A 26,798-nucleotide genomic window follows, 5' to 3' on the forward strand; every position below is an offset into this window, starting at 1 on the left:
TTACGGACAGATGATCAACAGTAACGTAATCATGAACGTCATCAAAGGGGCTGGGATTATATTAGTTTGAATCCTAAACGGAGAGCTTGTTTGTATGCATTCACCTTCACAATTTCTCTCAAAAATGATGATCATGTTGGGTAAGTACTCTGTGTATCATTACATTTTTTTTTTTTTTTTTTTTTTATACAACACCGGCAAAGATGGTTTATTTCAGCGTGCGTGCAGACAGGGTTGCCAAGTTTGTACAACAAAACCCGCCAACTACTAGCCCTAAACGCATAATATCACATAATATCACATAATAGTCGCTTCAATCCGCGGACATAGAAAACAATCCGCGGGGAAAAAAAACACGGACTTGGCAACACAGTGCAGTTGAGCTCTGTTGGCATCGTTTCATTGCTCTGATTGGTTGTAGGTCTCTCCAATTGATGTCTTTCCTGGTTCGGTTGAAACACGCCACATAAGCACAGCCCAATGGAGCAGTTTCAGACTCATATTCTGACTAGTATTGAGTATGACCACGTCTAACACAATATCTTTATCAAGCTTTGTTTCTAAAGACATTTGTGGTTAGCTAGGTTATGTTAAGATTTAATTACATTGACTTCAATCAAACTGATTGCATTCTGGGAGACAGGATGTGACTTCATAAAGGGGATTAATATTACCAGCAGAGCCGTTTCAGAGCGGATTGATTATTGGTCATTGATTATACTGTGTGAATGACTGAACAAAATAGAATGAAGAAAAAACTGCACTTTCTTATCAGGTAATAATTTACATAAGGTTGTGTTAACATCAGTGAATGGGCTGAATTAATTATGATTATATTTCTAAATATTACTTGGTTGATGTGATGGATGGATGGATGGATGGATGGATGGATGGATGGATGGATGGATGGATGGATGGATGGATGGATGGATGGATGGATGGATGGTATACTACCGTAATATACATGATAGATAGACAGACAGACAGACAGACAGATAGATAGATAGATAGATAGATAGATAGATAGATAGATAGATAGATAGATAGATAGATAGATAGATAGATAGATAGATAGATAGATAGATAGATAGATAGATAGATAGATAGATAGATAGATAGATAGATAGATAGATAGATAGATAGATAGACAGGAGCATCAAAACAAACTCGTATGGATATTTGCCGATGAACGATTGTTCAGCAAAACCGATAAATCGTTCGACCTCTAATAATAACTGCTGTGTTTAAAGAATACAAATGTACAACTTCAATGTAAAAGTGTAACCTTTTGATTCTTACTGACTGACAAATACTAACATTTATTCATGCTTATTCTAAATCATACCGAAATCGGCTGCTAAAAAAATGTTCCGCCCCAAACGGTGGCAATAAAAAATTACATATTACATATTATGTGTTCTCTTGATCTTACCCTGATTTGTTCACAAGAGTTTAAAGGGATTTACAACATTTATATCCTAGCAGAGGGACCCAATCCCAATCCATGCGCAACACTTGATCTGCATGCGGCCAAATGTAGCATTATATTACATAAAGTCTTTATATAATAAATAAATCTGCCCCATTATTCTGTCTTTTTCCAAGAAGGATTTCCAAGCCTTTACTAAAACACACGAACGCTTCATCGTCCAATAATATTTCAATAAAAAAAGACCACCCCAAAAAAATAAAAAATAAATAAGCATGGGGTGTGTGGCATAAAATGTCAGAGTAACATAATTTTTCCATCTTGGGCCTGGAGGTACAGCAGGCTCCGTCAGCACTGCAGGCCGCAGAGGCTGCAGCATATCTAATAGCACTGAATCAACAACCCCAGACTTCAGTCAAGCATCAGGGTTGAGATCGTGTCTGCCATAACAAGCTGTGTTGCTTAATGTCATCTTCTCAAATCAGAAAGACCACTCTAAAATGTCTCGTTTTACTGACACGTCCCCAGACAAATAGGCAGTCTAGATGCAGAACAGAATACAATTTTAAAAATCTAAAATGCATGGCAACGCATTAAGTTGTATACTGGACATCTGCAACAAGACAGCATTTTCCTCATCAATGCAAGTACACAATAAATACTGAATCTAATAGATCATAACTCAGTGATACCAATCTTTACACTAAACATCCATTCTGTAATGAAAAAGCCATGCCCCACCCTAAGAAATAAATATACTCAGCTAATTTATCTTCCCATTCATCAGGCCAAGGTCCCGATTCTCTCTCTCTCTCTCTCTCTCTCTCTCTCTCTCTCTCTCTCTCTCTCTCTCTCTCTCTCTCTCTCTCTCTCTCTCTCTCTCTCTCTCTCTCTCTCTCTCTCTCTCTCTCTCTCTTTCTCTCTCTCTCTCACACACACACACACACACACACACAATGCATACGCAGACAAACCTTCATACATATCAGATCTGACCCCTTGTGTTATTTGTACAATTATTATTTTTTTAAATTATTATTATTTTAAACGTGGCTGCAAAAACATATACTCTCAAGGTTATTTTGAATCAAGGACCCCTACATAACAATTACAACAGACATAAATGTGTTATCCGCATTCGGATCCTACCTCATCACTCCAGACGCAATAAGACAATAAAGTCATCAATATTAATGGCGTTTTCTGCCCCATTCTTCTTCCTTCTCTTCTTAGTCTTCAACTTTGCTGATTTCTTTGAATGTCTATTTTAACTACTGCTTTATTTCCAAAAGAAAAACCAACGGGAATGAACAGGTCTGTTGCGGGATACGAGGTGGTGTGTTCGGCGCTTGGCTGAGATATCTCCTGTGTCCGCAGATCTCAGTGTGAACTGACAATCGGCTGCGGCTCCCCTCCGTACCAAACCCTCCTCCGCTCGGGCTGCGCAGAAGGTGGGCGTCCATTTGCTGAAGAACACCGCCACCTGCTGGCCATCCGTAGATAAGCACTGTCTACGCCTGCAGCCCATGTGGGGGAAGAGGTAAACTACGTCTGTGATGTGAAGAAATACGTAGTTTATATTTTTCACCCATCTAAATGCCTCTTGGTGCAAATGACTTATTATTATTCATAGATTTACAGTCCTCACTACATTGCTTTGCTTATATCTATATGAGCCTAGTTTCAGGATTTAGTCGCTAGAGGGAAGTCAAGATAAATGTTTACACCATGCACACAGCCTATGCTCTAACATATAAAATGATTAATGAATAGGCTGTGGCCTAATGTTATAGGGAGCTAATGAGGCGAACATGCTTTTTTATGGCAATGTTTAATAAGAATGTGATGGATGGGTGACATTTCCACAATTGTTGCCTAGAACAAAAGATTTTGACAAATATGGGGCATATTTTCACACTTTTTTGGGCCTTTACTTGGGTTGTAAGAGTGATTACGAAACATACACTTCATGAAAAAAAGCAGCAGAAATGTAGAGAAATTATCGAGATTTGCTTAATGTTTAAATGTGACAAAATCCCCCGGGAACATTAACATGACATCCTGTAGCCTACCTGGCCAGGTAGCTGGAATTCTACTACATTCAGTAACACCTCTTGTCGGAATCTTACAGCGTTCACCTGCTTACAGCAATATCATATTTTAATTTGGAGTTAACAATTCTGAACAAGTTGCCTGAAAACAACATAACAAAAATGACTCTTTGACATTGAGCCCCGTTTGTAAACGCCTGTGTTTGGTGACGGAAGTATAGGCTACCTTGTCATACCGAGCGAAACAGCGTCATCACGAGAACTTCAGGTCAGGTGAGGGAGATGAGAGAGAGAGAACGACGCACTGTCGGAAACTCTGAACGCTCCACAAATATCTTTACCACTTTGACTATCTCAACCAAATCGCCAGGAAAGAAAAGAAAAAGACGCCTGGATAAAGTGTTCCAAACTTCTGGCGCTCTCTTTGGTGTCTGTATCCTGAAGTAGCCTAACATGAGTTCCTCCGCTGTGTATGAACATGTAAGTGTTTTTCTTCTTCTTCTTCTTCTTCTTCTTCTTCTTCTTCTTCTTCTTCTTCTTCTTCTTCTTCTTCTTCTTCTTCTTCTTTTCTGTTGTATTATCATATTATTTAATCTCCTCACTTTGTTTGAAGTGACGTACTCGGCACAACACCGTATCCTCAATATATGTTGTCATTGCTCGCAAAAACTAATAGCCTAGGGAATCTCGTGTAGCCTATAACAACTTGAATATGTGAATGTAAAGTTGTATCATTCTGGTGGGTACAATTTTTAATATTCCACCTCAGTTATTTAAATGTTTCACATTTAGGCTACACCTGTGCGAGTCTTGCGCCATCATTCACCGACCTCTTGGTGGTAAGGCTTTTGATTCATCTCAGTGACTCGTTTGAATCAGTTCACATACACGAGTAATCTTATCTAATGATCATCTCTGCTGTTTACGCAGTTAAAAAAAAGTAGCCTGCTTAAACACAAACGAGTCCAGGTCATGGAGGTGAACGAGAATGATTAGTTAATTTACAAGAGTCACTTAACAATATTTCTAACTCATGTCCAGATACGCGTAGCCTACCACTGACTAGAGTGACACATTTTGATGTTTGTAGGCTATAGCCTACGTAGTGTTCTATCGTCTGGTTTAACTTCAGCGTGGCAAACCTATAGACCAAAAATAATGCCGCCTTCACTTGCTATCAAAAATGTTATTGAAACAAAATTCGTGATTACGAGCTCATCCCATTCAAATTTCGAGGCGTTCATGTGCAGTTTTTACCATAGGAAACTACATAGGAGACCGGGGATGTAACATTTTTGACCTTTCTGTCTATGTCTTGGAGTAGCCTACTTTTAAGCCAGTGTGTTCAAAATGTGATTTTAAACTAGTTACAAGTGTCTGTTATTAAATGAGATAACTATTATCTTTGCAACACAAACAGAAAATGCATGGTTCAGTTTCACATTTACATTTATCATTTTCAGTTTCAAACTGAATTTATCAGTTTCAGTTTCAAACACATAAAATGTTACAATTCACCCCATAGTCTACCGGGGTGAAATGTAACATAATGAAATAAGGATTATGGCTAAAAAATATATATTTTGGAAGCTTTTTATTCAAAACTAACATGTCGATATAACTGATGTGTGCGTCACTGAGTGTGTTTGTCACTCTCAGTAATTGAACATAACAAATTGAACTTGAACACAAGCATTATGTGTGCAAGCATGTATGTTACTGCTAGTCATGTCATTAGCCATAGTAAAATATTGAAATTGAACACATGTGTATGTGGGTGTGTGTGTGTGTGTGTGTGTGTGTGTGTGTGTGTGTCTGTGTGTGTGTGTGTGAAAACCAGGAAATAGGAGATACTTAAATTATACTCAAAGTTTACTCAGTTTCATTATTAATTTCAATACATTTAAAGTATGCCCCTCTGTATGGATAGAAAATAGTTATATTAGGGCCAGGACAGAACTTGAAAACAGGACATGTCCTGGGAAAACAGTACGTTTGGTCACCCGTGTGTGTGTGTCTGTGTGTGTGTCTGTGTGTGTGTCTGTGTGTGTGTGTGTGTGTGTGTGTGTGTGTGTGTGTGTGTGTGTGTGTGTGTGTGAGAGAGACTGTTACAACTAACCCAGAGTCATGTAGCCATGAACTAGCCCACCTTACAGCTAACAGCTAAAACATTGACACTAACAACTTGGATGACAATTATCTACACAGACACACAATAAACATAATTAAAATTTGATGTGTTTAACTACAAAATAGAAATTCCTGTAACAAAAATATAAAAAAAGTAAAGAGAAAAGGTACTTTCATTTGTCAAAAGAGTTTTTTTTTTTTTTTCCTCTAACATCTGCTATGTCTGCCACAGAGCTCTACTTTATCACATGTGGAATAAGGACTAAACTGAGCATGTGCAAAGTGAAATAGATGATTTGTAACTAGTTCCTGATTGGACATATTGGGTCTGAGAGAGAGAGAGAGAGAGAGAGAGAGAGAGAGAGAGAGAATATTACTCGGTCACTTGCTTCAAACTTTCACCTTCCAACTTTAAACGTTCTTTTCAAACTTTACTCCTCTAGTTTAACCTGCTGTATGTCAGTAATGGTCCAGCAATTCCCGTGTCCACTCCACCACAACCAAGTTTTACGTTTAGATGCCAAATAACACTGACTTCAAAACAATATGGGGTTTTAAAATATGTTTTATTTAGAGCAGTTAGAAAATGGATATAGAGTACTTTAACTGGGATAACAGTGCATTCATTTCTTACCACTAAATTAACAGGATGTAGTAGGGCTGGGCGATATTGGAGCAAAAAAAATATCTCGATATATTTTGCTATATCTCGATATACGATATATATCTCGATATCTTTACAGGAAAAATAACCCCCTAAAAACAGCAAAAACAAATATGCAAAATATCATAGCCTTTTTAAAAAAAAAATATTGAAGTGCAGTTCATGTAGGAACAAAGGGCTTTTGACATTTAAAAAAAAGAAAAAACTCCCTGATTAAATAAATAATAATAATTTAACTATAAAATAAATACATATAGCCTTCTTTTCATTCATTTCATGCTTTCAAAAGACTCCCTTTTTTTACAGTTAAAGTAAACAGTAAGAATTTTGCAGAAAGATGGGGGCATGACTGAGATATAAATAAAAATATTTTTTCATAACACCACTTCCTGTTAAATTTGTAACAAAATTCAAACAGTAGGCTAGATGTCACACTCTTTTCTATAGCGTGACTGAGCGCCTAATTATGCGGATCATGTAGGCTACACATGAGGCGAGCTTCCCTTCTTTTCCAGTTACAGAACGAAATATGAATGACAGAAGGTAGGCTACAGTAAACCTTACAGAAGAGCACTGTGTCTCAGGACACCCGGGATGTCGCGTTTTCCCCTCTTGGTTAAAACATGAATAGACCTAGGCTATTCATCATAGTCCCGTGACAAAGCTGACAAAATAATAATGATGATATTGCAATAATTTTTTTAATGTTTTCAAATAATATTCAATCATTTTGACATTTTAACCGAAAACTATGTGATCAGTTAGACACAAATCATAAACTGACATGATTGCGACTGCGAGTGCGTCTCGCACCAATAGTGAAACTTGCGATTTGAACTATGATGAACATTAATATTGCTTTATGAATTTTAGCAAGCAGTTGTGTTAGAATGAAAATCGTGGTCTCTAAACGAAGTCTTAAACAACGCACACGCTTGTCAACATGATAACTAATCCAAACCTGGTTGCGGACGCCGCCTAGCCTGACAAGCCAGACCCACATCAAGATGTTTGGTCTGGAAACTCACCAATGACAGGGCTCAATCCGAGGGGCGGGATAAACAGTTGTCTTTCAAACTCCCTCTGCACGCGATAGGATAGCGCTACAACCAACCAGAGCAACGAAGGTGAAGCGGAGCTAGTTGACAGATTAAACATTCGCCGTATCCGGTCGGCAAAACTCCGAACACATCTTCCCTTTTCAAGAATGACTTCAGTGCCGTTCTTTGTTCTTTTCTCAGAGAAAAGCTTAACTCCAAGTCAGAGTCCTGCAACGGGTCGGGTACCCGCGGGTATCCGCGGGTACCCGCATAAAAGTGGCTAAAACGGGTGGATTATGACATTTATAAAATTCACGGGCGGGAATGCGGGCGGATAATTAACTCTGTGCGGGCGGGTAGTAGCGCGGATGGGCGGATTAAAAAAATATGTGCAATATTTCTGTGGCAAAGTGTACGCGAGAGCGAGAGAGAGAGAGACCAGGGCGTGATTGTGAATGAGCGTCACCTGCGAGCCACACCGGTCTCGAGTTCTCTGAGGGAGCTCGGAAGCATATAAGGACGAGAGATCACCAGACCTGGATTTGACGTTGAGTTGTGTTTATGTTTTATTATGCGTGTGCGCATGGGAGATGTCCATGAAGGGCTACTCACGTTACTTTCGTTTTGTTTGGTTAAAGTCTTTTAAATGTTCGCCGGTTCCCGCCTCCTTCTTCCCCCATCCAACATATTGTAGGCTATTACAATTTCTATGTCCAAATTACCATTACACACACACGCAACAATGATATACCATTTGACCCATCACGTCACCACCACTGCGACATTGAAACTTTAGTTGATGCCTCTCGTAGCGCAGGAGCGAGCGTTGCAGGAGTAGCAATGGATGAAGTAAAAGTAAAGCTAGCGAGTGGAGTATATGAAATTGTTGACAATGAGTCTTGAAAGGCACTTTTGCCTGTTTCATTAGCCCATTCATGACGCTGTTGATGTTGAGAGAGGTGTAGGATAAAAAAATAAAGCATTTTAATTTGAATGTTTTAGCGTGTGTGATTTATCGCGGGCACGGGTCGGGTAACGGGCCAAATATTAACGGGTCTGGGCGGGTACGGATTTAATTTTGAAATTTTCACGGGTCACGGGTCGGATCTGGTGCTAAACCTTGCGGGTACGGGCGGGGGCGGGTCTCCAAAAATGGACCCGTGCAGGACTCTGCTCCAAGTCTTCCAGAGTCGTGGTCAAAGCTGATTCGAAAGACCGCCGCCGTTCGCCAGTTTCTGTGTTTACTAGAAGCACGCAAACGCAACTCAGCCGTCGTCATTATGGCCCCGCCCACCGACTCTATACACGATGTGATTGGCCTGGCAAGAGTTAGGCGAATACAGCTCAGAAGGGTATTGAGAGTTGCTAGACGACACTTGCGGGCAGATTAAATTTGCTGCCGCTAGGGTGCGTCTAGAATTCTAGGCTAGACGCCGCCGTGTTCAATGAGACAACACACGAGGGGAGGGGGAACAAAAGCAAGGAGGCGGGAGGTGCGTGAGCCGGGTCGAGCACAGCACAGAGAAGGCAAACAAGCAAAGTGGCGGAATCAGAATTAAATATAAACAATATATCGATATATACGATGTGTCAAAATCCATATCGAGTTTAAAAAATATCGAAATATATTTTAAATATCGAGATATCGCCCACCCCTAGGATGTAGCCTTCTCTCTTTTAGTCACTAAATAACTTATATCGGTTCATGTTGTCTTCAATTACATGTCAAGTCTCTCTGAAATCACATTATTTACACTCCTATATTTATTAATAATAATATATTATTCAATAAAGATCGATAAACTGATTGATCAAGAACCTGCAGTGTTCTCTTTAGGTTACAAAAACACAACCGATAGAGAATGTTCTTATTTGGTTCCCCACAAAAATTACCAAAATGGAACCTTATGGGAACATTAGGGAAATGTTCTGTTTACATGGATAATTGTAAGAGTTTACTATTTTAGACAAAATATAAAATAAATCTAAAAAAGTTTAGATATGTGTTTGATGTTTGCGTCATATTGATGCATCAGCTTTTAATGTTATAATGGTATCTTCTAAGGTAAATCAGTTATATATGTGTAACCAAATAGCAGACTATTTTTATAACATTTATATAAATATCAGTTGTCACTCTATATCCACCAATAATGAATTGGTCTTACTAAGATTTAAATGCTTAGATTAATGCACAAAACTATAGTTTTCTTTGTGTGTGGCGGCAAAACATAATGTGATTGAGAAATGCATACAAATAAAGATTCCCCCAAATCATGTTGCATATATTTAACCTGCTTTTTTAAAAAGAAAATATTAAAAATATACTTCATCTTAAAATATCACTAAATATAAAATATAAAAATGACTGTTAACTTTATAAAAGTCATTAAAGGTGTCACCTCGAAAAGACACACATGTACCACAACCTGACGGTGGACATTTTTAGAATTATTCTAAAAGGCTTTTAAATTGATTATCAGATGACACAGAAGGCATATGGCAGATTATGTACAGCCTACAGGTTTGAGCAAAGTTTTGATCATGTTGATAATTTAGAAAATGAAATATGATAAATATGATACTGTAAGCTTTATAGGGGTGAATGTCTGACATTTGCATTTAGCATTCAGGGTATAATAATTGGGGTTTCCTAGAAATCAATCCGTTGACTTTGGTGTTTGGTAACCATGCTCTAGTAAAACAATTCTAGCAGAAACATTCCCCTGAAGGGAAAGTATGTATTTGAGATCCATTTATTGGCTCTGTGTCATTGTAATGTCTGTGTGGTTGTGGCGAAGTGCACATTTCCGTCATAAAGTTGTAAATGAAGACACGTCGGGTTTGTGCTTGACTCTTTATGGCCAGTTCCCTGTCCTTAAAGTGCAGTGCTGAGGCCATACACGGTGTTTTTATTTAGTTGTTATTTTTTTCTGTCATGACAGTACAGCGACGTGCTTGTGGGAGCAAAAACCAAGAGACACACCCAGTTTTTACACATTATGCATATTTACTATAATCCACATTATTTATGTCTTGCTCTGAATCCTTTTGTGTTGAGAAATCGAGATGTATTTTCCATACGCTATTTTTAAACCCCAAATAACACTGGTTTCTTAAAGTCAATAATTTCCCTTATATGGCTCTTGCCTTATCTGGTCCTATAAATAGATAAGAGCGGATGAACCATTTCTTTGGCAATTCTCTCACTTGATGCATTGGATGTCTGTATTATTTAACCAAGGCAACCAACTACCAAAATGCGTTGACTCGAATTAGATGGATATAGCCGTATAATCAGCCATAAGATCTTCGCTACATTAGGAGGAGGTAATGTGTTCAGATGGGCTTTGTTTCTTGCTAAAGCTAAACACGCCTAGATTTCCAGGTATTTGTGATCTCTTCTGATCCTCAGGCCTGTTTCAACTTGATAGCCTGAATCCTCAAATACTCCCAGAGCACAGCCTATGCAGTTTATCTTTTTTTCAGGCTTCCACAGACAAGCTTATTTCAGTAACGGTAAGTTTTTTTTTTTTTTTTTTTTTTTTTTTTTTTTTTTTGATGTAACTTATTATTGTAACTTATTTGCATGCTTAATTTTTTAATCGTAATTTGTTTTTCAAGAGAATGAAACACCATGTCATGCTCTCATTAGGCAATAACAAAATTCCTGAGATTCCTCTTTAGACGTTTTTTTTTTTTTTATCTATGTGTAGTATTGCCTTGCCTTGCAGATCAGTATTGAATATTTAGGAATACAGTTATTTTTGATGCCTCTATCGAACAAACTTCACATCTTGTCTGCTCAGCAGATTTGTTCTTTTGGCAGATTTTCTCCTTTGTCGTCAACGGTATTTTGACTAGGTTGTATGTAATGTGTTTCTTTGCTGTGATGTGGACTGATGATACTAAGGTCCACTGTACTGCTTAGTGCATTCTCAGCTGTTCACACTCACCCTAGACATTGTGTGGTTATCTGCTCCATCTGAGAAAAACAGATGAAAAGAATCGAAATATATTACAGAATGGATGGAATTTCCTCAATTTTGGTACAGAGGTTGAAATCAGTGGTTTTAGGCGATGTTCAGAAATGAATGCACACTTGTGCTAGGATGTTGTAGAGCTGTACAGTAAATAGCTTTAAGATATTTAGAAATAGATCAAGTGTTATTCACTACTTGGTCTACTTAAAATTGGCATTGCGATCTAAGAGGCTTGTTTTCTTTGAGTTTGTGTTACAAATGTTAGATTGCTTGCAGACCCTATGAAATCCAAGTTGTCGTTTTGTGGCTTGAAGCTTTAGTGCACTCCTTAAGTCTCAAATGTCACTGAATTTGAAATCCAACCAAAATGTTTATATCCAGCTTGTAGGGCTGTGCGATATAGAAGAAAAATGTGATATCTTGTTAAATACTGCGATATTCGGTATGCGATACAATATTGCTATTAGTGTGAAAAATCTATTTAAATTAAATATTTTGAATTATGAGTATTTAAAAACTGAGACTGATGCCATTTATGCAAATAGATGGTAACAATCATGGATTGTTACCATCTGTTTGCATTATTTTATATCCAGCTGGTAGGGCTGCTCGATATTAAAGAAAAATGCGATATCTTGTTAAATAATGCGATATTCGATATGTGTTACAATAGTGCCATTAGTGTGTAAAATATATTTAAATTATATATCTTGAATTATAAGTATTCAAAAACTGAGAATGATGCCATTCTTGTGTTTCACGTTCTTTTATAGTAAAAAAAAAAAAAAAAAAGCATCACTACAGCTTCTGAAAGTGACCAGCAGTGTTTAAGAAAAAGCTAAATGCTATCAGATCGTCACCGCGCGTAAGAGAGATTAAGTGCACACACTGAGATGATAGAGGCATGTATCAACTCGTTTTAGTTAAGGGAATAACATAGTTTAATATAAAAAAGCGGAGAAGTAACCCTTTAAACCTAATTTGTATAACTTTATATAGGCTATTTATGTTAATTTTGACAGTTCCTATTAATGATTGATTCATTAAAATTAAAATTGTGTAATCGATTAAGGGTATAATAATTACATAAATTATATCTAAATCATTTAAAATTATTATTATTATAAATAAGCATTGTTAAAAGCCAGATGCTTTAGTCTTTAAAAAACATTTGCTATGTAGTGACCTTTAATTTGGAGCAGAAACTAAGTGTCAGTTTCTTTATTGCATCTGAAGTGTGTCACTTTACTCTCAGCTGATTGGTCCAAGTTCAGTTTGCGATCTCTTACCCAGAACATAACCTGCCCTGGAGCAGGTTAGCCGTGGAGCATAAGTTACCATGGAGATGAACACAGCTAAAAGCCAAACCACTTTAATGGTACCTAAAACCCAGGATTGGCACAAACTAAGCTTAATTTTACTAAACAAACTAAACTTAATCTAAGCTACGATTAATTTTATTTTTTTTTAATAAAAATAAGAACTAAAAACAGTAGTCTTCATATGAATTAAATATACACTGATACATGATAAAGCTACAAAGGTCATTCAGCCAAGAGCACTGAGTGAATTTCTCTTTTGTTGTGTGACAGACAGTGGCAACAAGTTTAGCCGTCTGTCTGTTTAAGACTTAATGCATGGATCCTATTGACAAGCTTTCAGTTTCTTTTCCCGACTTATATCCTTCACTTAAAGCATAACTGTGTTTACATGAATCAAGACAGCCATTTTGACATAACTGTGCGTGTTGACAGTTTTGAGTGTGTAACAAGAAATGAAACTGAACTGAAGGGATCACACGCTTTCAGAGAGGCGGCTTGTGCGGTTTTCTCGGTGTGTGTGTGTGTCAGACAGCAGACACCACAAGTCTGCAAGTTGTTTTAATAACTCTTTTTAACATTAAGCAAGTCACATGAGTAACAGTCATGTGCCCAGTCTAGTCTCTGCTAAAATTGTTGACTTAAAATGCACACATTTCACAATGTTGACGTAGCCTTTTAAAATCATTCATATATTGTGTGCTGTTGCGATATGCATATTGTGATATATACATTTGCGATATATCGATCATTTCAATATACTGCACAGCCCTATACCAGCTGGTCAAATTTATGCATTTGTTAGCCAGCGAATTTGCATATTTGAAGGTATGTGACATGGTAAGGAAAATTGATATGTTCATGCAACCGACAGAAACATATATTGAAAACTAATCCAATTTCAAGTCATACACATTATAGTGTGCGCGCACCAAAGCAGACAAGCTACGACTCTGTTTAAAATCCTTCCGTGCTACTCAGTTTTCCATCAAATTACATATTTGTCCAAAATCATTTTCATTGTGCATAATGACTTCACCCTATTGAGCGTTTATTTTCAACAAATGTTTCTCTATCTTTGGTTTTAATATAGTCTGCTTCATATAGAGATTCATGTTTATATAGATTTCATTTAAAAAGTACATTTGATTTCTATGGTTCAGTACCTTTTTTAAATAAAGTTCAGGTCTGGTTTAGTTTGGAAGTTTTAGTTTGGAGCTTTGGTTTAGTGTGGAGCTTTGGTTTAGTTTGGATGTTTGGTTTCGTGTGGAGCTTTGTTTTAGTTTGGATGTTTGGTTTCGTGTGGAGCTTTGTTTTAGTTTGGATGTTTGGTTTTGGTTTGGAGGTTTGGTTTTGTGTGGAGCTTTGTTTTAGTTTGGATGTTTGGTTTTGGTTTGGAGGTTTGGTTTTGTGTGGAGCTTTGTTTTGGTTTGGAGGTTTGGTTTTGTGTGGAGCTTTGTTTTGGTTTGGAGGTTTGGTTTTGTGTGGAGCTTTGTTTTGGTTTGGAGGTTTGGTTTTGTGTGGAGCTTTGTTTTGGTTTGGAGGTTTGGTTTTGTGTGGAGCTTTGTTTTGGTTTGGAGGTTTGGTTTTGTGTGGAGCTTTGTTTTGGTTTGGAGGTTTGGTTTTGTGTGGAGGTTTAGTTTTGGTTTGGAGGTTTGGTTTTAGTTTGGAAGTTTAGTTTTGTGTGTAGGTTTAGTTTTGGTTTCGAGGTTTAGTTTGGAGGTTTGGTTTTAGTTTGGAGGTTTGGTTTAGTTTGATTTGGAGTAGGGATGCACCGAAATGAAACTCTTGGCCGAAGCCGAAACCGAATAATAATGAAATGCTTGGCCGAAGACCGAAGGCCGAATACCGAACGCGGTGTTTCGCATTTTTTCCATTTATTTGGCAATTTTTTTTTTACCATTACAATAATTAAATAGTAAAAATTTGCTTTTTACTATTTTGTGTTGCTTTTCAGAGAAATAAATCAAATAACAAAAATACAATTTCAAAATATTTATTTAACACTGAATTTTTTTTTAACATTCCAGCAGATATTATACAAACTAAGCACAACATAACTTAAAATAAATAATTAGTACAATAAAAAATATATTTTTATTTGGCCATCTTAGAAGCCCCCCTTCTTGAATAGCCTATGTTAGGCCTATAACTGGCTGCTGAAAGAATGTAACTCTGTATGTCTACAACAACAAATGTGCATTGAATAGTGCAAAAAATGTGGATGAACCTCCAACCAATAAATAACTGTCCTAGACATAAGCCTACTTAGCCTACTTCTTCAGGAAAAGTGGCAGGTTCTTCTTTATGAAAAGTAGCTTCTCTGCTTTCTCACATGAAAGTCGGTTCCTCTTCTCATCGATGACATGAGATGCAGCACTAAACAGTGCTTCCACACTGCTGACATGTTTGCTGCATAAAGCAAGCGGCTCTCACTCTACGTGGGTTACTTTTTGATCGAGTCATTAAAAACGTCATTGTTCGGCCAAAATTATTCGGCCTTTTTACTTATTCGGCCGAATGCCGAAAGTGCTTTTTTTGGCTATTTTCGGCCGAATAATTTCGGTTGCCGAACATTCGGTGCATCCCTAATTTGGAGGTTTAGTTTTGGGTTGGAGGTTTAGTTTGGTTTGGAGGTTTATGATTGGTTTGGAGGTTTAGTTTGGAGGTTTGATTTTAGTTTTGAGGTTTGTTTTGGTGGTTTGGAGGTTTAGTTTTAGTTTGGAAGTTTGGTTTTAGTTTGGAGGTTTAGTTTTGGTTTGGAGGTTTATGATTGGTTTGGAGGTTTAGTTTGGAGGTTTGATTTTAGTTTTGAGGTTTGTTTTGGTGGTTTGGAGGTTTAGTTTTAGTTTGGAAGTTTGGTTTTAGTTTGGAGGTTTAGTTTGGTTTGGAGGTTTATGATTGGTTTGGAGGTTTAGTTTGGAGGTTTGATTTTAGTTTTGAGGTTTGTTTTGGTGGTTTGGAGGTTTAGTTTTAGTTTGGAAGTTTGGTTTTAGTTTGGAGGTTTAGTTTTGGTTTGGAGTTTTAGTTTGGAGGTTTAGTTTTGGTTTGGAGGTTTAGTTTGGAAGTTTGGTTTAGTTTCGAGGTTTGGTTTCGAGGTTTAGTTTGGAGGATTAGTTTGGAGGTTTAGTTTTTGTTTTGAGCTTTGGTTTTAGTTTGTGGGTTTGGTTTAGTTTGATTTAGTTCAGAGGGTTGGTTTTAAATTTGGAGGTTTGGTTTAGTTTGGAGTTTTGTTTGTTTTCATTCTGTATCCAATTAAAAAACTATTGGTTGTCTGCCAGTGCGGTCCAACCCAGTTATTGGTAAAATCCACTATCGGTTGACCTATAGTTGGAATAATGAAGTGAAAAATATGGGTGATACTCTGGACTTACTTTACATACATTAACAGCCTGGACAGACTTTCTGTTCATTTGAAATTTCCTATCATGAGTAAATGAGTAAGATATTAACAATTTATTTTGGTAGAGTTGTAGAAGTTTTGTGAAGTCACATTAGTGAGAACAAATATTACTGTATTTGAGAGAACTTGGTGCATTAATTTATTTTTAACAGTTTCATTAATTATCATTTCCTGTTCTTCTTGTTTCCATTCTCGATTGATTATCAACCAAGACAACTTAATGAATCATTTACATCACGACCATTGGAAGGATTTTCATTTCATGGCCCGAGTTTTGGTCAGCCGTTTAATTTACAACAACTTTACTAAACCTAAGTGTTTTTGTTTTTTTTTTGGTCCAGGAAGAGTTTCTTGAAATGCTTCACAGTTGTCAACTTAATATTTACTCCAATGTAGTACAAATATCTGCTGCACTGAGGGCAAACTAATCAACTAAATCATTTGTTCAACCATCCTGTATCAGGAAGCTGTCTTTTAATTGCCTGAACCTTTCTTTAAATATTCTGTTTTGTCTTGGGGGGATTCATTTTTCAAGGTTTAATTGCTACTGTGTTGTTTGGATGCTCCTCCGTGTCTTGAACTGTCTTTTCCAGCTGACTGACCAGTCAGTGATAACTGGCCTCTGGTCCTGCTCCATGTCAGAAGTATGAGATAACTGGACTTTAAGCTGAAATGTGGTCTGCTTGTGTTTACAGATCATATACTATAGCAGAAGAGGAATACATGAAAATTTTAAAAATGCTTTCTTGCATTCTCTGTATTTATTGTTTCCATTTTATGATATTTCCTCTTTTTGTCTTAATGCCGTACAGTCACATATTGACACAAAAGATAACCGAAATAGTATTTTTTTTTGTTTTTTTATTATCAATCAATTTTTATACATATATGTATGTATGTGTGTATGTATGTATGTATGTATGTATGTATATATGTATGTATGTATGTATGTATGTATGTATGTATGTATGTATGTATGGAAATGTGCTATTTTTACACTGTAATTTAAAACTGACTTAATGTTAATCTTTACAATTTGTAATAGTATTTTTTGTTTTTGTAATTTTTTTTAAATGTATATGTTTTATTTTTAATATTTACTACATTTATTAGTTATTGGTAATAAAATAACATTAATTACTGGTTCATTGTATCTTCCATAATTTATAATATCCAAATATGTTTTCTTTAGCTTGCATATTTTGCTTCAGCATGACTTTGTTGGCTTCACTAAGTAAATGGCAAACCTATCTTATGATCAGCAGGTTCAACTTCTGACCATGATTTCTTCTGTTGGTTTGGCTGCACAATAGTGATTCATTCACATTTTATGTTCATGGCAGATAGCTATGGATAGATGTAGGCCAAAGGCTAAACCTTCAGTTCCTAGAGAAACAGAACAGAAATAAGGGAACAAATGCAAATACCAATATGCTGCAGTGCAAGATTAAAGTCAAATAGAAGGATGAGTTGAGTCAACAGCCTGTGGTGTCTACTAAAAAGAGAGATAGCATAATACTGTAACATAGCATGTAACATGAAAAATTTGGTATCTTAAACACGATCTGATCCTATCTAAAACCTAAAACATTAGCTGATAAACGTATGTCAGTTTCTTCTATTTTTGGTCCTTCCTTTTTATATCTTCAGAATTTTTTTTATATATATATATATATATATATATATATATATATATATATATATATATATATATATATATATATATATATATATATATATATATATATATAATATATAATATGGTAATCAGAATGATTTTAACGCATGGATGTCTCTGTTAAAGACTTCCACTCCTTAAAATAGGTAATATATTAACAAATATTACTGCACAAAATCCTCACTGCACAATACTGCTGACTATAGCCCAGGCCGGGATGGACAAACTAGAAAAGATAAAAATGTATGTAAAATGTAAATATGACCCTATGTGTTATGTATTCTGTGATTTGTCGTACATTTTTGTCTTTTCAAAACTAGTTTTCAAAAGCACATTCCGTGACTATGGAGTTTTATGAAATGCATAACTTTTTGTTTGTTTCTTCACACAGCTACACATTTAGGAAGCACCAGTTATATTTGCTTTTATCCTTTTAATTGCTAAAAACTGTTGTGTGTCAAAGTAAAGTTTAATACACTTTCTTTTGAGACTAAATTATATTTGACTGCATCATTAATTATTAAATGAAGATATATTAGTTTATATTAATTATATATTAGTTTATATTGGTTTATATATTAGTAAACCAAGTCGAGGCCGGGTTCACAGAGGGTTGAGTCCGGGTCGAGACCGAGTTCAGAGAGGGTTGAGTCTGGGTCGAGACCGAGTTCAGAGAGGGTTGAGTCCGGGTCGAGACCGAGTTCAGAGAGGGTTGAGTCCGGGTCGAGACCGAGTTCAGAGAGGGTTGAGTCCGGGTCGAGACCGAGTTCAAAGAGGGTTGAGTCCGGGTCGAGACCGAGTTCAAAGAGGGTTGAGTCCGAGTCGAGACCGAGTTCAGAGAGGGTTGAGTCTGGGTCGAGACCGAGTTCAGAGAGGGTTGAGTCCGAGTCGAGACCGAGTTCAGAGAGGGTTGAGTCCGAGTCGAGACCGAGTTCAGAGAGGGTTGAGTCCGAGTCGAGACCGAGTTCAGAGAGGGTTGAGTCCGAGTCGAGACCGAGTTCAGAGAGGGTTGAGTCCGAGTCGAGACCGAGTTCAGAGAGGGTTGAGTCCGAGTCGAGACCGAGTTCAGAGAGGGTTGAGTCCGAGTCGAGACCGAGTTCAGAGAGGGTTGAGTCCGAGTCGAGACCGAGTTCAGAGAGGGTTGAGTCCGGGTCGAGACCGAGTTCAGAGAGGGTTGAGTCTGGGTCGAGACCGAGTTCAGAGAGGGTTGAGTCTGGGTCGAGACCGAGTTCAAAGAGGGTTGAGACCGGGTCGAGACCGAGTTCAGAGAGGGTTGAGTCCGGGTCGAGACCGAGTTCAGAGAGGGTTGAGTCCGGGTCGAGACCGAGTTCAGAGAGGGTTGAGTCTGGGTCGAGACCGAGTTCAGAGAGGGTTGAGACCGGGTCGAGACCGAGTTCAGAGAGGGTTGAGTCCGGGTCGAGACCGAGTTCAGAGAGGGTTGAGTCTGGGTCGAGACCGAGTTCAGAGAGGGTTGAGACCGGGTCGAGACCGAGTTCAGAGAGGGTTGAGTCCGGGTCGAGACCGAGTTCAGAGAGGGTTGAGTCTGGGTCGAGACCGAGTTCAGAGAGGGTTGAGTCCGAGTCGAGACCGAGTTCAGAGAGGGTTGAGTCCGGGTCGAGACCGAGTTCAAAGAGGGTTGAGTCAGAGTCGAGACCGAGTTCAGAGAGGGTTGAGTCTGGGTCGAGACCGAGTTCAAAGAGGGTTGAGACCGGGTCGAGACCGAGTTCAGAGAGGGTTGAGTCCGGGTCGAGGCCGAGTTCATAGAGGGTTTATTCCGAGTCGAGACCAAGTTCAGAGAGGGTTGAGTCCGGGTCAAGACCGAGTTCAGAGAGGGTTGAGTCCGGGTCGAGACCGAGTTCAGAGAGGGTTGAGTCCAGGTCGAGGCCGATTTCAGAGAGGGTTGAGTCCGGGTCGAGACAGAGACAATAGAAAATCCACAAACAACATTAGAACTCAATTTAATTCACTTTTTGGTTCAGAGGGGGCGGGCGGGCGGGCGGGCGGCCGTCTGTCAGACATTTTTTGGGGGGAAAATGTTCGTGGTTGAGACTGTTTTATTTTGAATTTATTTATTTTCATATTATATTAAATGCCAAAACCAATAAAAAGACAATAGAAGATAAATGTGACTTTCTGGAAAGTGGGATGACATCCTAATTTGACATCCTGAAATATAATTAGTATTAATTATTTGACCTGTCTCCTTTATCCTTCTTGGGGAAAATGTTAAAATCAGCTCAGCTTTTATTGAATTTATTAAATTAAATTCAAACCATGGGAAATATCTATCAAAAATATATTGCATTGTAGTTTATTGGTCAACCAATGTGGGGACAATTTATCAATATTTATAGATTTTAAATATATATTTTTATCAATATTTATAGAGTTATAGATTCCAAAGATCAATGCACTTATAGATGAGCAAATTAGATGTGTTTTTTTTTTTTTACTTCATTATAAGGTAGTTTTCTTTGCTTTGTTCCATTATAAAGTATCATCCACACCATAATCTTTAATTAAAGTATCATTGCTCCTTTTTCTAAGCAATTCTAAATTCAGAGAACAAAATTCGCACTGACATTATGCGGATTACACCTGTGGAGGAGCGTCTAATTAGATTTGTCTACCCTGACTGATAAAAGTGAGAAAGAGACAGTACTGTTTTGCTGATGGCTCTTACCGAGAGTGATATGTCTTCAGTATGGCGTTTTGCAGAGGGTTATGGGAAGAATCACGGCGTGTAATGCTGTGATCAGGATGACTGATAACAGAAGCCCACGGCAGCAAGTGACCTGCGTTCCCCGATGATTCTCTTAATCTTATGCCATGATGTGCTATTAAAAAAATTCCAATTTAGGCAGCTCGAGTGCCCAGGCAGGCTACAGTAAGAATGGCTTTAATTGCGATGAGTTATCGCACTCGCTGTTGTAATCGGGCCCAGATCTTGAAAGGAGGGTTAGCACGTCTGACAAATTGATTTAATACCAATGTGATTCTTGCTCTCTAATGATCTCCTGATTCCTCTTCTCCCAGGGTGTAGACACTTGGATTTCTAACCACTTTTTAATTGCAACCCCTTCCTTATTGTGTGTGCAGTGTGCATGCTTTTTCTGTTAAAAACGTGCAAAATGTACTGAGGCTCCGGCTCATTCCACAGTCCCACTTTAGCTTCAGTATGATACCGCTGCGGTAGGGAACGGGTGATTTATGGACAATTACAGCGTTTTTTGTGGAGTCAACAGAGTGTGTGGAAGAAAGGAGGAAATGATCCTTCATTTCCTCCTTTCTTCCACACACTCTGTTGAGGGGCTGGTTGGTTCCTTAAATGCCTGACTGTTGATGTCTGTCAGTGCTGTTATTTAGTACCTTTGCATCATTTGGGATTCTGCATACAGTATGCAACCCATCCAGATCTCACAGCAGTACACTAACCAAATCTTGCAAAATCAAGTCCTAAATTGAACCTTTCTCAAACACAGACCTCTAAAATAAAGTGATTTAGTCTGTTATTTGCTATTCTGCACACATATTTAAGGATTTTTTTTATTTTTGTCAGTGCAGCTCCTCTGTCTCTCTAAATAAATAAAGATTCATGTTAATTTTGGCACCACAGCACTGTTATACAGCGCTGGAAAAAATTAAGAGACCACTTAACATGGATTTCCTCAATGTTAAGGGGTCTCTTAATTTTTTCCAGAGCTGTATATATTTTTAATTTTGTTGAGATTTGTGGAAGATTGCATTGCACACTCTTAGGGTGCTTTCACACTCAATGTGAACACGAACTTGGGTGTGCACCCGCAAACCGTACCCGAGTCCGCTTAAAAAGGTGGTCTGGTGGGAGCAATCGAACCAAGTGTGGAAGCACACTTAAAGATATTATTATTTTGTGAGATTAATTTGATTTTAAAAATAAGAGAAATGAACATGAGAAAATGATTTGCCTATTTATTTTAGTGTCGAAAAACATTTTACACAATAATAATCATTTTGTGAAATGGAAAGATTTCATTATTGTTGGGGGGGGGGGTGAAAAACTGTTTTAGTCAGTCTCATGTCAATCTTGAGTACCTATAGAGTAGTATTGCATCCTTCATATCTCTGAAAGGTCTTTAGTTTTATTATAATTATAAAAGAAATATAGGCTGTACCGAGTCTTTCCGAAAGAAAAAAAACAGAGCGGCTGGAGGTGTATCGAGTGGGCGGAGCTAAAGAATGACGATGCGCGCACAAAGCGGTGACATCCTCAAGCGTGGAGAAGGAAATGTTACTCTAATAAACCATGGCATCAGATTCAACTAATACATATATGATCCAGAATCAGATCCGGAGGCTGAAATAAATTGAACAGGAGAAGCAACAACAGCAGGACGTCTGTCTCTGTGGTATGTACTGTATTTAGTGGCCTGTCAACATTTGTGTGGGTTTACTTGTAGTATATGATGACATGATTTGGTTTATGGACTATTGTATGCGAGTAAACATTAGCAGTAGCAAGCAAAACAGTTTTGCACGTCAGACTAGTGTAACGTTATGTAAGGGATAATGTACACCCAGCTGGTTATCGCAGAATAAACCCCGACAGAGTGAAGCGGAGGGGTCTTGCCTCACTCTGAAGGGGTTTATTCTGCGATAACAACTGGCTGGGTGTACATTATCCCACTTATTACACGGCTACTAGTCTCAAATAAATTAGACACAAAATATTGTCTTAAGATTAAATATTTTATTAGCTCTTACGCAAAGCTTCCGCGAAGATAAACAGTTCCAAACTGCTTTCAGCCTTTATCTATTGCTGCTGAATGTTGAAAATGAATGCTGAAAGGGTAAGTTTACCCAAAAATGAAACCGAACCTATGATTTACTCACCCACAAGTCATTATAGGTGTATAAGACATTATTCTTTCAGACAAATACAATCAGAGTTATATTTAAAAAGTCCAAGCTAACGTTAATCCCATCAGTAGTTGTAGCTGTTTTTGAAGTCCATAAAAAAAGCAGCTGTCCATCAAAAAACGTGCTCCACGCAGCTCTGATGGGTTTATAGAGCCTTCTGATTCAAATCGATGCGTTTGTGCAAGTAAAATATCCATATTTAAAACTTTATAAAGGAAAACCGCCTTGAAGTCTTCCATTGTAGCCATGGCTGTTTAAGTATTTAACAACCACAAGATGGCGCCAGCGTTAAGCATAGAAGTAGTACCGGTCAAGATAACTCGTAGTATCCGGATGAGCGGGTGTTATCTGGAAATAACAGACCGCTGGAATGCGCGATTGACCAATCAGAATCAAGTATTTCACAGAGCCGTGAAATAAACATAGAAAAACAATGGAGTAACATTAGCGCATTTGAATAAAGAAGCATGCTTTGTGTGAACGTCCCCTAGGTTTATGTTTGGGAGGTTTTACAATAAACAAACTGACACCTATATAGGTCAGCTAAACAAATGTATTTAAACACACCATAGATCGCATGCTCCATTGATAAATGAACTGTAAAGTTACACGATCGCGTTGTTTACTGATGTTTACTTACGCGACGATAGCCAACAACAGACATTTGAAGCAGTTTTACTCACCGACTGCTTCCAAAGCACGACCGTGAACCTTTATCGCTGGGATCTCTCTGTCAAAAACACACTTCTTTGGTAACCTTGTTGATTTCGTGAAGTCCTGCAGCAGTGACCGTGGAGATCCACTTTTGCGACAAGACTGAAGCGTGATGATGTGATGCTTCCCGTCATTTCTGCGTTCAAATAAAACATTTTTTACGGTCTATGGTTCAAATCGGTTCAAATGCAGCGCTGCCTTCCCGGAATGCTATGCGGGTACGTTAAAGTCGCTTGACGTCACCCATAGGAATAAAGTGGAGCGCGGCGCGACAGAAGTGTTGCTCGGACGAGTGGACATCTTAAGTGCAGTGTTTAGCACTATATTACATTCAGGATTGTGACTTAACCTTCAATATTTAAGTTCGATTCCCACATTTATAACCATTTGGTTATCAAATACAAAATATTTACCTCCTATCTTTGGGCAGGCTAGGGTCTCCTTCAGGGGTTCAGCAGAAACGCCAATCCTTAATTAAAAAATTGCACAATTAACTCACGTTACACTTTAAACGCAGACAAACAATGTAATACTCTAAACCACAGCTGGATGATAGAGTATGTCATATAACTGTCAGTGTCTGTGTGTAAGGTCAAAGAAACAGGCTTAACCAGTTTGATTCCACTCCACTGAAACCTGTCTCAGCATGTTTTACTGCAAAGAACAGTTCGTGTCAACATATATACATATTTTTTTTCTTTCAGTTTGGTTCTCAATGCTGGAGGGACTTATTGCCACACATTGGTTAAACTGTTTTGATGATTCACTTGTTGATTCACACATAATTGAAAAGTTACTTATAGTTAGCACAATGTCTATGTTACTGTATTAGATTGTTAGGATTCAGGTTTGTTGAAAAAGTTGCAAGATGTAGTTGCATAGTTACTTTCAGTTAGCAGAATGTCTAAATTGGACCATCTAAACCCAAAAAGCTTTACTTACCATCTGTTTTTGGTTTATCTTTCACTTTCAGCTCTTCCTTTACCATTTGGGAAGTGGGTTTGGTGGGTAAGCAGCATACTGTTGCTACTCATGCATAATTTGCAACATGTTTAAGTCAAAATTTTATGGGATTAAATAAAAAATAAGTGGTACTGAAATATAGTTTTCATTAGTGGATAATTTGTATTAAGTATTCTTACAGATGCTGCACCTCCAGAGGCTACTTTTTCCCTTACAAATGCAGTGCTTAATATTAACATTTAATGTCATTTAATGTTTAATGTGTTTGTGCTTTAATTTTCTCTAACCAAAGCAACTAACAAAAATTCTTATTTACAGTGCACTGTTTTTCTTCAGTAGAGCAGAAGTTACACAGCAGGGTCACAAAAGGAGGAATTTTAAACAGTTTGCACTGCTCTTTTTGAATGGTTTTATTTCTTAAACTTCTTCCCTTTTGCTTTTGGAGCCTTTTTTTTCTAGCTTTACTACCCTAAAGCTATTTTAAATAGAACACCGAATTGATGTAAATTCATTTTTCAGTTTATTTTCATGATTCACTCTGAATGTGCTGTTTTGTATCATTTGCGAAATGAAATGTTTACTTTTGAAGGACCCGCTCTCATGAGAATCATTTAATTTCTGTTTTAGCGAGGGAAAGGGCAACATGAGCAGGTGACCTTCCTGACGAATGAACAGAAGATGGCATCAGTACGGAAGACCAGCATTGTCGTGGGGGTCGTGGTTTCCCTACTGGTAGTGGCTGCAGTGGTCGGATTTCTAGTGTGGCTGTTTGTTGGTAAATAGATTTGACAATCGTCTCTAGCAAACTTGCACACCTATAATACCGTTCAAATGTTTGGGGTCAACCTTTACCAAAAACGTTATCATAAACTGATCTGATGTGTCTATTTTTACAGTAAAAAAAGAAAAGAAATGCAATTTGAAATGTTTTTTTTTTTTTTTTTACATTGTAAATGTCTTTACTATTGCTTTTGATCAATTTAATGCATTCTTGCAGAATAAGAGTTTTCATTTCTTGAAAAATATTTTTTACTGACCCAAACATTTGAATTGTAGTTAAAAAAATTACTACTTTTTTTAATTAATAACATATTCCCTCTCTCAGTCAGGAGCAAAGAATTGGAAAATGAGTCCACCTCTCTGAAATCCAGCCCATCCACACTGGTTTACAGCGGACACATGAAGCTTCTTAAGCCGGAGTACAGCCCAGTATATGAGAACCCTGAAAGTACGGAATTCCAACAAGTGGCAAGGGACCTAGAAGGAATTGTAAGTGTTTTTGTTGTGTCCAAACTTTTCTCCACTGTCTCTTTGTGTGTGTTTACCATATCATCTGTATTTTGAGATTTAAAAAAAAAAATCATTACATAGACTTTTGATAGCTTACAGTCATGGTAGTCTTTTAAAGAGAAACCCAAGAATGAAAATTCTGTCATTAATTACTTACCCTTGTGTTGTTTTAAACCCGTGAGACTTGCATTCATCTTCGAAACACAGATCTTTTTGATGACAACTGACTGAGACCTTTTTGTCCCTCCGTTGACAGCTACACAAATAAAAGCCTATATTCAATCGGTTCATCATATAAAACAATCGAGTCTCAAATTTGGACTAAACCGCTCAATTCATATGATTTTATGATATTTTTACATGCATTATCCTGCTGAAAGAGGCCACAGCCACCAGGACATAGTGTTTCCATTAAAAAAAGTCTACATGATCTGCAACTATTGTTGCATGATATACCGGCACTAGAAAAGTATCGCGATACCCTGCTATTACAAATGGATACAATATGTAAAACCACCCCTTGCTTAGCTAATAAACTAAAAATATATTTAAGAGTCAGTGCATAGTTAACTTATAGAGTGAAGACTAAGCAGTTTTATATTTGATTATTTAATTTCTTTCTTGACTTGCTTCTGTCAAATAGACCTAATGTAGCTGAAAAATAAAGCACTGTTTTTGTCATATTGTTTGCAATTTGCATTTTTTGCTTATTTAAAAAACAAAACAAATATACAATTAAAAACCTATATTATAAATGTTAAATTACATTTAAAAAATATTAAATTAATCGTATCATGAAATAAGATTTTGGTAATCCCAACCTGTTCAGAAGTGAAAGGTTAACATGATTAATAATGTGATCTCTGTAAGGATGTCCACTGGCATGTAGTTATTATAGCAATAAGAGGAGGGAATGGTAAAAAAACAGGGCAGGAACATGCTGGCCAAGTCAATTTTTAGTAATAAAATAAAACGATGAATAATAAGTTCTGTTGTCATATAATTCCATTACTTTTACTGGGTTTTTTTGACCATGGTATCGATTTAGTATCTGTATCGAGGTATTTTAGTCTGATATCGTATCCGTCATAATTTTGGTATAGTGACAACACTATATACAACAATAATTAGGTAGGAGGTACATGTCAAAGTAACATCCACATGGATGGCAGGTCCCAGGGTTTCCCAGCAGAACATTGCCCAAAGCATCACACTGCCTCCGCCGGCTTTCCCTT

The 26,798-nt window shown here is 37.5% G+C and overlaps 2 protein-coding genes across 3 annotated transcripts in view; one reads left to right on the forward strand and one right to left on the reverse strand.

Moving 5' to 3' along the window:
* aplp1 (amyloid beta (A4) precursor-like protein 1) overlaps positions 1 to 2,827 on the reverse strand; it is an 80,873-nt gene extending 78,046 nt beyond the window's left edge. The window contains exon 1 of one of the 2 annotated variants that reach the window (XM_067450276.1): positions 2,579 to 2,827. In XM_067450276.1, the coding sequence (XP_067306377.1) occupies positions 2,579 to 2,641 (63 nt within the window). In that variant the 5' untranslated portion in view covers positions 2,642 to 2,827. The remainder of the gene's footprint in view (positions 1 to 2,578) is intronic. The other variant, XM_067450277.1, reaches the window with a different exon arrangement.
* A 688-nt stretch (positions 2,828 to 3,515) lies between these two features.
* Positions 3,516 to 26,798, forward strand: part of st14 (ST14 transmembrane serine protease matriptase) — a 55,802-nt gene continuing 32,519 nt past the window's right edge. The window contains 3 exon segments of the mRNA XM_067450279.1: positions 3,516 to 3,960; positions 24,901 to 25,048; positions 25,379 to 25,542. Coding sequence (XP_067306380.1) covers positions 3,934 to 3,960; positions 24,901 to 25,048; positions 25,379 to 25,542 — 339 coding nt within the window. The 5' untranslated portion in view covers positions 3,516 to 3,933.

The sequence above is a fragment of the Pseudorasbora parva genome, chromosome 8 (genome assembly GCF_024679245.1).
Source record: "Pseudorasbora parva isolate DD20220531a chromosome 8, ASM2467924v1, whole genome shotgun sequence".
Lineage (NCBI taxonomy): Eukaryota > Metazoa > Chordata > Actinopteri > Cypriniformes > Gobionidae > Pseudorasbora > Pseudorasbora parva.